Raw genomic sequence first — 11,259 nt, forward strand, 5'->3', positions numbered from 1 at the left:
CCTTTTCTTCAACACGCGTACAAGCTCCTCCTTTTCCGTCTTGGATAGGTCCGAGGCTATGATCACAGGCTTCTGATTTCCTTCTTCCAGAAAGGCATACTCCAGATGATCAGGTAGTGTTTTGAGCTCCAATTTGTTGTGCATAGTGACGGACTCGCCGAGTGCAGGTTTGGTACTCGGCGAGTTGGTGGCTGCATTCACGACTTCTGGCTTTTCTTCAGATGTACTCGGCGAGTATATCGGGTCTACTCGGCGAGTAGTTCCTTCAGCTTGCTTCTTTATTTATTCATACTCCGCTTCTTCCAACAGTCTTTCAATCTCTAGTAAGTCCTTTTCTGGATCAAATACTTCATCCAAAGCTGCAAACTTGCTGGAATCTTTAGGTATGTCTTCTTCCAATATTTCTTCAAGCATGTCGATTGAGAAAGCCGTGTCGTCACTACTCCTTGAGTACTTCATGGCTTGGTCTACCCCGAATGTCACTGAATCGTCTCCAACTCGCAAAGTGAGCTTAGAATCTCTCATGTCTACGATAGCGCTAGCGGTGTTGAGGAAAGGCCTTCCAAGGATGATTGGCACTTGCGGATCCGCCTCCATGTCGAGAATGATGAAATCAGTCGGGAAGACAAATTTGTCTACTTTTACTAGCAAATCTTCACAAATGCCTCTTGGAAAAGTAACAGTCTTGTTTGCCAAATGAATTGCCATTCGAATTGGCCTTGGCTCCGGGAGGTCCAGCTTCTTAAAGAACGAGTATGGCATAAGGTTCACACTTGCTCCAGAATCAGCTAAGGCATGAATTGCAGCCAAGTTGCCAAATTGGCAAGGTAAAGTTAAGCTCCCCGGATCACCCTTCTTCTTTGGTAATTTGTTTAACATTGCGGCGGAGCAATTCTCATTAAGTACTACCTTCTGCACTTCCTCCATCTTTCTTCTGTTAGTGAGGAGTTCCTTAAGGAACTTTGCATACTTGGGCATTTGCATGACGGCTTCAATGAAAGGAATGTTGATTTGAAGAGTTTTAATATGCTCTAGAAACTTCTAATATTCCTCTTCCTGCTTCTCTTTCTTGGCTCGGGCTGGGTATGGCATTGGAGGCTGGTATGGTTTCAAGGGCAGCTGTTCATTTGTTTTAGTAGGGGTACTCGCCGAGTCCATCGGTCCTACTCGGCGAGTAGGACTCTCAGATTGTGAGTGTTGGTTTTCAACTTGTTCTTCCGTTCCTTCCTTCTGTGAGTCCTTGGTTGCTTCAGTTCGAATGGGGACCAGGGGAGTAATGATCTTCCCACTTCTTGTGGTAACAATATTTACTTGTGCGCCTCGTGGGTTGTTCTCGGTTTTGCTAGGAAGCTCACCCGGTGACCTTTGGTTTAGTTGTTGAGCAAGTTGCCCAAGCTGCGTTTCTATGTTGTGGATGGATGCTTGCTGGTTCCTGAGCATTGTTCTTGTTTCTTGGATAGCAGCATCATGGTCACTATGTCTTTTCTCGGAAGCGGCCACAAATTTAGTTAGCATATCTTCCAAGCTTGGCTTCCTCTCTTGCACCGGCTCCTCCTTTTGGTAAAAACCTCTTCCTTTTTGTCTGTACTTCTCCTCCTTGGCCTTTTGATACTCTTCGTAAGGCAGCCACTCCTTCTTTTGTTTGCGCCAGTCCTCATCATACCGGTCACCACTCGAATAACATACTTGTGCCTTTTTGTTGCCGTTCTCATCCAAATCGCAATCTCTAGTGAGGTGAGGTCCATTGCAGTTTTCACAACCCACCCGTATGGCATGGATAGTTTGATCCATTTTGTCCATTCTCCTATCCATGGTTTTTAACATGGCCATGACCGCGGATAAATCTTCAGTAGCAGCGTACGCGGCTCCCCTCGTGACATCATTCCTAGGGTTGTGGTATTCTCTAGAGTGTTTAGAGAATTCTTCAATCAATTCTTTAATCACCGGGGGTGGCTTCTTTGTAAGTGGGCCTTGTGAGTCTAGCAACTGCCGGGTTGTGACATTGACTCCATCATAAAAGATGGAAACTTCTTGCTGGTTGTTTAGATCATGGTGTGGGCAATTTCGTAACAGACTTTTGTACCTCTCCCATGCTTCATATAAAGACTCTCCAGCTTGCTGTTCAAAGTTTGCAATGGCCTTCTTGAGTTTGGCTATTTTGGATGGTGGGCAAAAGTGATCAATAAATTCTTCCTTCATTCTGGCCCAAGTAGTGACTGACCCGGGGGGAAGTGATTTGAGCCAGTCTTTAGCAGCACCCTTGAAGGTTACCGGAAGCATCCGAAGTAGTTGAGTTTCACGGGTTACATTTGGAATGTTGAAGTAATCAGCAACATCATTTACTTCATCCAAATGTTTGTAGGCATCTTCATGATCTTTCCCATGGAAAGGTATTTCCTTGAGCGCAGCTAGGATATGACCTTTTAGCTCGAAGGTAGCAATTGCGGGAATTGCGGGTTGCACAAGTCCCGGGCCATGGTCGTCGCGCATCCTCTTCTTCCATTCTCCCATGGGAATTTCATCAATGTTAGCCATAGTGAATGCTAACTCTTCCTCCAATTCGGTTTCTTGTTCGTACGTTGCCTCGTCTTCTTCCTCGGTCTCGTATCCAATATCTTCTTGAATTGGCTCCTCAATTGTCAAGGAAGCGCTAGAAGCTCCTGATTTACTGCTCTTCTTTTTCCCAAAAACAGTCTTCAAGCAGGCACATAAGGCATCACTCCTAGATCCTTAGTCCTATTCTAGCATGCTGTTCTACTGAAACTGATAAACATAACATAAGCTTGTATGGGTACTTTGGGGAATACTTACTTGAGCTTGGCCGGTCGAGCACATCAAACACTTTGTTCTTTCTTAAAACCCTTTACTTAGCCTTTTAGAAAACATTTTCTTTTTCAAAATCTTTTAATCCCTCGATTTGAGTTCAAACACCCCCGAAGGTGTGTCTGAATCCCTCAAACCAGGGCTCTGATACCAACTTGTAACATCCCAAAATACGAGCCAAAATTTTCATTTTTAAAACATGTATTTAGCAAAACATTCGAAATAAAACGTTCACCGATCATAACATTTCATAAAGATATTGCATGTCTGGAAAACATTTTCATAAAACATAATAATGTCAGAGTACAAATCCCCAGGAAGATCTCATAGTGCGGAATACGAGGCATGTGTGTGATGGGCCGCTACCGCTCCAGCTCTTTCCCCTTCGAAGAAGAGGTACCTGAAACCAAAACTGAAAACTATAAGCACGAAGCTTAGTGAGTTCCCCCAACATACCACATACCAAACAATCACATAACATATAATTATTGTCAGGCATATCTGGGCGCCCGACCTACCCCTTCGGTTCTCTCGACCGGATACTGTCTAGTATATCTGGGAGCTGGCCTCCCCTTTGGTCCTCTCGACCGGATACTGACCAGTATATTTGGGCGCTTGCCTCCCCTTCGGTCCTCTCGACTGGATACTGACTAGCATATATGGGTGCTGGTCTCCCCTTCGGTCCTCTCGACCGGACACTGGGGACCATTTCACCCCCTACTACTACCACATAGCACATATATCTCATAATCTATCTAGCATGACTGGGCATGACCGCCCCTTCGGCCCTATCGACCGGTATTCTGGGGGACTATCTCCCCCTACTGTCACTAGCACATAGCATAATATCATACTAGCATAATAACATACCACAGGTAGTAGCAACCCTAGATAAATATCACAAAGAAAAACATCTATCATACAATCCTATTGGTGGGCCGACATTGTGGTCGTAGACCCACCGCTACTGGAAGGTAACTCACCTCAAAGTAGCTGCTGATCGGTGTGGGATCTGAATGTCTTCTGCTGCTGCTGCTTCGGAAATCCTCCGGCTATAATTCCCACAAAACCCTTAGTCAAATACTGCTAACCGACCTCAGGGTAAAATGACCATTTACCCCTAACCAAACCAAGAGTCAAAGTCAAAGTCAACTGTCAGTTGACCCGACTCGCCGAGTCCCTATCCCTTTGTCTGACCATAAACCCGTCTCTACTCGTCGAGTTAAGCATTGACTCGACGAGTTTTCCTTGTAAACCAAAGGCCAATAGTCCTTCATCTTACTCGCCGAGTTGTATGAACAACTCGTCGAGTTCATCTTCATCCGAAGAACACTCTATGCTGAGACTCGCCGAGCTGTATGAACAACTCGCCGAGTCTGTTCTTGAGGCAAGAAGATTGCCTTGAACTCGCCGAGTCATGGCATTGACTCGCCGAGTTACTTCATGAGTGAGTCTAGCTTCCGACCCACTGAGTCACACCCCATGACTCACTACTCCAACCCGCAACACGAAAAGGGGGAAAACTCGGGGACTCGCGACTCGAGTCGCCGAGTCTGCCACATGCAAATACTATAAACCCGATTTTGCTTGAATCTAGCTCATGCCATACATAGATCTGGGTTTCTAGGGCTTGATTAACACGTAAAGTTTCCAACTTTACATGTAAATAAACACCAATGAAGGTTTTAGGGCTCAAAATTCACTAAAATAGTAGATATAGGGCTTTCATGCAATATGGCTCCATAAAGGCAATAGATCCAAGCTCCTGGAGCTCAATCATGCCTAGATCTAGAGGCTAAACAACTTATTACAAACCCTAATACACAATCAAGCTTGGGGAAAGGCTCAAGAAGGACTTTCATGGAGCTATAAGGGACTATAAGCATGAAAACAAAGGGAAATTGAGTTATACCTCAAGGAAATCATTGAGGTAACACAAGGATGCATGGCCTCCTTCTTCTCTTCTTGATCTACTCTTCCTTCTTCTCAAAATCTTCAAGAAACTCACCAAAGCACTTCAATCTCACAAGGAATAAGGGTTTGAACGATGTTGGGAGCTCTGAGGGTGAAGGGGGCGAGGTTGGGGCGCATAAGGTTGGTTTAAATAGGGTGCAAACCCTTGAAATTTAGGGTTTCATCAGACAGCGGGGACTCACCGAGTCCAGAATGTGGACTCGCTGAGTCGCCAACTTAAACGTGCCCCCAAACTCGTCTCTACTCGGTGAGTCGGGCCTACAACTCGCCGAGTCCAAGGCTAAGAATGAAAAATACTTAGATAGATTTTACGTACCTAGAACCAGGTGCTACACAACGACTTTCAATATAAAGAAGATGAGTGTTTTGTGATGGGTGTTATAGGTTATAAACAAAAATTCATGTGGAGGAAAAACTCTTAAACCCTTAAGTGCACATGCAACCTAGAAAGGATCTATGTTTTCTTTATTGATAGAAACTAACTATGAATATCAAGAAACCATAGGAACCCCTAGTAATTTTCGAAAATCACAAAAGTGTTTAAGGTTACATACCTTTTGGTTAATGTAGCAATTAATCAAGTAAAACCTCTTTTTTCTTCCTTGGAAAGCGACCACCAAAAGCTTGGATGCCTCTAATGGCTTGTACCCAAAACCTAGTAACTAGAAGACCTTTTAGGAGAGGGGAGGGGAGCTCAAAAATTCGGATCTTGTGAGGGATTTGGAGTGTACAAAAATGCTTAACCCTTAAGGGGTTTATATAGGGTAGTAAGAAGTCTTGGATAAGGCAGGTTTCCTTGGATAACCCTTATCCCTTGTCTTGCTCCCTAAGGCTCCTACAAACTCTAAGAAGCATCCTCCAAAACTATCCTCCCTATAGGAAGGTTCTGTAATTCTTCAATGCTCAACTTTTGAACATTGTCACCCTTAGTCCCTGTATTTTCAATTAATCTAATTAATCACAAAACTAATTCTAATTAATTTTCGATTAATTCTAAATTAATAAATATAATTTCTAACTAATATATTATTCATATAATATATATATATATATTAATAAATCATTTATTTTGATTTCTAATTAATTCATTAATCATATAATAAATGAATAAATCAGCTTCTCTCTCTAAAAGCCATTTTATTCAATTACCAGTTATTAGGGCAACCCAAAAAGGACTTTACTCTTAATTCAAGAATATATCAATTTAGTTATTGGCTTAGACACCTTAATCTAACAGTCTCCCACTTGGATAAGTCTGTAAAGAGTGCTTTCCAAATCCACTGCCAAACCTTCATTCAAATCAGTTATTGGCCCTAAGATAAATGATCAACTACTCCTTTGTTTTACAAGATATCATATGGACACGATACATGGATCAAAATCAATCTCATTGTCCAAGATTATGTTTCTCTATTTCCCAATTTGTAAAAACTTTACTAGACTTCAAATTGAACACGTCAATTAGTCCTGGTTGGACCCATCATTAAAAATAGTCAACATCAAATTATCGAGGGGTCCAATGATATCGCTTTTCCAATTAGGGAAAAAGGAACGAATTACTTTAACTACATAGTCATAAGATTCACATATCAAATCACACATGGAGTAACCCTTTATAGCATCCAGTTAAGATATGTGTTTGAGTCAACCAATGCATAATTGATCTGTAAACTATGAACTACATATCTCTATTGTAATGCCCCGATTCTCATGTATCGATTTTGTAAAAGAATTTCCTTGATTCAAGGCCTACTCGACGAGTTGGTTTCCCTACTCGTTGAGTAGGAGCGGGTTGGTCCACGTATTTTAGTGGTCTACTCGTCGAGTCCAAGAAGGGACTCGATGAGTAGGAGCTGGAAAATGAAACCCTAAATCCCAGGGTATTGCAACCTATTTAAAGGATCACTGGCCTTCCTCAGCCTCCCCTTACAGTTACTTGACACCCTCAAACCCTAATTTGTGTGAGCATACCCCCATTTGTGTTTTTAAGCTTGGGAAGAGGATTTTTGGTGGGAAGAAGCTTGGAAATCAAGTGGCTAAGGGCAAGGAACGTGTGGAACCAGAAATATACTTCGATTGGCATCCTTCCTAGAAGGTATTAAGCCGTTATCCTAACCCCTCTTCTTTCTAGATCTATGTTGGGCGGATTTTAGGGCTTTCCTATCTTAATAGTAAGCCTTTATTGTGTTTGAGCTAAGATCTGAGGTTGCAACTTCAGATCTGAACTCTCTTGGTTCTCTAAGTCCTTAAAGTTTTCAGTTTTTGCAAGAATGAGACTCTCCTAAGGTGTAGATCTCCATTGAAAGCTTGGATTGGTCATTTAGAGTCCCTAGGGCCTTGCATGCACGTAAAGTTTGCAACTTTAAGTGATAAGCATGCCCTAGGAGCTTAGATCTGCAATATGGAGTCGTTGCATTGCTTAAAAAGTACATGAATGGTTGAAGGTCTAGAGGGGGCTTGGCGAGTTGCATAGTCAACTCGGCGAGCCACATGAAGATGGTCCTGTACTCGACGAGTTGGATGAACAACTCGGCGAGTTCTTTGGAGATTGCCATAGAAACGACAAGTAAGTAGAATGACTCGGTGATTTGGTTAGGGTTTTCCCAACATTCGGACACGTCTGAGCTCGATGAGTTGTAAAGGGAAAATTCGACGAGTTAGCCAAGGAGTTACGACCGTTGACACTAGGAACTTGACGAGTTACCCAAGTGAATCGACGAGTTGGCGAGTCATTCCAGGAACTCAACGAGTAGCTAAGGGTACTCAATGAGTTGAGGTCAACATGGACTGTTGACCTTGAAGGTTGACCTGGACTTTGGCCGAGGGATGACTATTGGACTTCTGGGAGTATCTTGGGAATTTATGAACTTTGTGATGTGTTAGATATAGGTGGTAGAGTTTGTGGTGGTGATCCGAGAGTTGAGCTTTCTAGTTTCAGACGACAATTGTGAGGTGAGTTATCCTCACTATACTAAGGGGTCTAAGGCACCAAGGCCGGCCCACTGAATATGTTATCCTAGTAGTGTTAGAATGTTGAGTATGAGTAGTGTTGCATGTTAGTGGTTATGCCAGTTAGGTAGATCTGTATGGCTACCTGTGTTGTTATGTGATTATCTACATGCTTAGTGGTTATGTTATTTGTTGATGTGCTATGCGGGATGGGTTGAGCTGATACTGCTCCGTGCGGTAACCAACAAACCCAGGAGCATTTTAGATACGGGCTAAGGGAGACTCGTACTGTGGGCTTGATGGCAATCCAGATGTGATTTATGGGCCCGCAAGGCAATCCAGACTCACACTGTGGGCCCAAGGGTGATCCAGTTTGCAAAGCTGTGGACCCATGTTAGGTGCTATTTGTGCACCTTTTTGCACACCTTTTAGTCCTATTTCATGCATCTATTTGGCATAATTGTTCTTCCTTTTTCTTACATTTCATCATATTCATGATAGTCTCTAGAACAACCTTATTTGCACACTTTTATGTCTTCTTCAGGTAAACCGGAGGTTGGAACGCGCTTTCGGAAGTGCCGGGAAGAATTAGTGAAGATTTCGGGATGATCGGGCAAAGAACAAAAAAGTTGGAAAAATCAAGTTTGGAATTGGTGTCAGAGAGGTACACGGGGCGTGTTGAATTTACACTGAAAAGTGGGCACGGGGCGTGTTTGACCAAGAAGAAGCTGTTGACCATGCTGAACATGGGCCGTGTCAGTTTAGTGCAAATCAACACGGGTCGTGTTGGTTGCTGAACACGACCCGTGTCAGTTTAGCCTATTTTAACACGGGCTGTGTTCGACCCAAAAACCAACTTTTGGCAGTTTTTCCTATCTTTCATATTATGGGTTGAGGGCCATTTTTACATAAACAGAACATATCAGAGCACCATTGGAGAGGAGAAATTGAAGGGTTTTGCAAGGGTTTGTCCGTTAATCATTTGGAAACATTAATTCTCATTTTTGTAAGTTGTAATTACACTTAATTTCATCTTTTAGACTTGTGATCTTGTTCTAGCCATGTGTGGCTAGAACCCTAACTTCTCCAATTTCATGTTTTGACTTCTTGGTAGTGACTTCAATCATATGACCTGATGTTTGTTCTTAATTTCTATCTAGTGAATTTGATTTAGCTTTAATCGAATGTTTGATTCTAATTGTGATTCTTATTGGCCATTTGAATTAGGATTAGGTCATTCAAGTTATCTCTTTTACAAAATCCGTAATTGTTTTGTGAAATTGAACAAGTAACAAGCACTAAACTGATTTCCATTGAATGAATTTAGTGTAAATCTTATTCACACACTCTTACGCTCCCGAGCTTGTGAGGAGTATTGGGTGTTGTTGGGAACATTCACATAAAGTTTAATGCAATATTTCAACCTAATTCTAAGAGCGTGTTTAGATTAGGTTAGTAAGGTTAGGGTTAATCAAATAACTTGTTTTGGTTAATTAATGTGATGAATGGGAAGTGTTAGAGCTTGTTAACACTTTCAAGTACCAACTTAGATAGAATTAAGCAAATATCATGTTATCTTGGAATCACATTGCTAAGTTCTCATACATGAGGTTGGAGTCCTTACCATTTCTGAATTTAATTCACTCTTTTAGTTGATTACTTGTGTTTTTAAGTGTTTGTTTTAATTATTTTATTCTACCCCCCCCCCCCTCTTTACTTTTGGTGACCATAGTACCTTGCGCAAACAAGTATAGACTAATTATCCTGTGTCTCTGTGGATCAACCCTGCTTGCCTTGTACTACCTTTTAGTGCAATATAGGTGGATTCTTTTGGAGTATATCGTACCCTATTATTTGTTGGGTCTGACACGCCCAACAACCCAATACATTTTGTTGTTTATATATGTGTTATGTGAAGTGTATTGGTATTTTTGGGGGAACTCACTAAGCTTTCAGGCTTACAATTTTAGTTTATTGTTTCGGGTACATCAGGGGATCGCGACAAGGCGAAGGCATGATCATACAGATCCTCCTGTTCTGTTTATGGTTCTGGGAAAAACTCTGATATAAACTATTTTGGAAAACGAATTTGTAATCATTAATGGATCTTAAATGTTTTAAAAAGTTTAAATTTGGTCTGAAATTTTTGGGTGTTACAAGTTGGTATCAGAGCCTTTGTTTGAGTGAATTGGAGGAACATGCATGTGAATCCAGTCTCAAATCAAGGAAAGGTTTTCAAAATGATTTCTAAAATGGTTTTCAAAATAAGTAAGGGAGGATGCAGGGTGTACGATCAGCCGGAGCCAGTATGTAGACCCCAAAATACCATACAGTTATTTGGCTATGTGATATATTAGAACAACATGCTAGAGATAGGCTAGGGATCTTCAGGAATTGCATGATAGAATTGCCTGATTATATGATGCCTGCTAGCCTAGGGTTTTCCTTATATGAGATTGACATCATTACTGTAGTTGATTAGTGCATGCATCACGGTTACACATAAGTAAGATCTTATAGCCTGAGAATGTTGGGTTCGACCTTATGTTTTGTTCTCATTGATTAGGGCTTAGGGTAGGATCGGATATTCGAAAGTCTATAGGGTCCAGTGTTATGTATGGCTAGCATACACTAGTGCTATAGGGTTGGTGGAAGTTTCATGGGTGAATGGGTTATGAGATATCTAGCATTGCTCTAGGAGTGAGGATTGAGCGCTCGCTATGTTTATGTATTAGTAGGGTGTTGTGGTGATACTTGAGACAAATATGGATAGGTGTGGAAGGTAATATGGGCCCGTACTACTGAAAGCACAGGACCCATACACGTATCAAGGAAGTCACAACCCTAGGGTTTAGTCGGGAGTTGGCTCCTAGTTATTTATGTGGATTATCTGATATCTTGTGGTATGTTTCAGAATGGTGATGACGAGACGCTTTGTGACTGGATCTGGTCAGGATCAGGATCAGGAGATGGAGGCCAGGAGGGGCCAACAACACCTGAGCCCGTGGTGCAGATGGGTATAAAGGAGTTGGATGCCAGGATTCGGGAGATCCTGCATGACGAGGTTGTTGTTGCTTTCTAGGCAAATTGGTCGGTGATGTTTGGGTTCTATTAAGACTGCCATGGTCGAGTACTTCGACGACCGATACACAAACCTTGCAGAGACGGCTACCGCTGCAGTTGCATCGACTATAACAGCCGCAGGGGGAGGAGGAGCCACTCGGGGCTTCCAGTACAGGGACTTCGATAACACAAAGCCCCCACTTTTGATGGGACACAGGACCCCATCAAGGCTATGAGGTGGATCTCAGATGTGGAGGGGTGTTTCTTTACCTGCTCGTGCCCTACTGACAAAAAGGTCAGGTGTGCTCTGAACCTACTCAGGTCCGGGGCCAAGGACTGGTGGAGGTTGTGACTGGGCCGTACATTGATGATCAGAGAGTTGTTGTTACTTGGGAGCAGTTCAAGGATATGTTCCGTGCCCGATTCATTGCACGGGTCGAGCGGGAATGG

The 11,259-nt window shown here is 42.5% G+C and overlaps 1 protein-coding gene and 1 non-coding gene across 2 annotated transcripts; one reads left to right on the top strand and one right to left on the bottom strand.

Moving 5' to 3' along the window:
• Nucleotides 1-282: 282 nt before the first annotated feature.
• LOC145095220 (uncharacterized) lies at nucleotides 283-927 on the bottom strand. Its single transcript, XM_079033139.1, has one exon. It carries the CDS (start codon nucleotides 925-927, stop codon nucleotides 283-285), a length of 645 nt encoding a protein of 214 aa, XP_078889265.1.
• A 1,117-nt stretch (nucleotides 928-2,044) lies between these two features.
• Nucleotides 2,045-2,151, top strand: LOC145096605 (small nucleolar RNA R71). Its single transcript, XR_013703981.1, has one exon. It is a non-coding gene; the product is annotated as a small nucleolar RNA R71 (small nucleolar RNA).
• Nucleotides 2,152-11,259: the final 9,108 nt, after the last annotated feature.

The sequence above is a fragment of the Lactuca serriola genome, chromosome 3 (assembly GCF_051521515.1).
Source record: "Lactuca serriola cultivar US96UC23 chromosome 3, Lser_US96UC23_V15, whole genome shotgun sequence".
Lineage (NCBI taxonomy): Eukaryota > Viridiplantae > Streptophyta > Magnoliopsida > Asterales > Asteraceae > Lactuca > Lactuca serriola.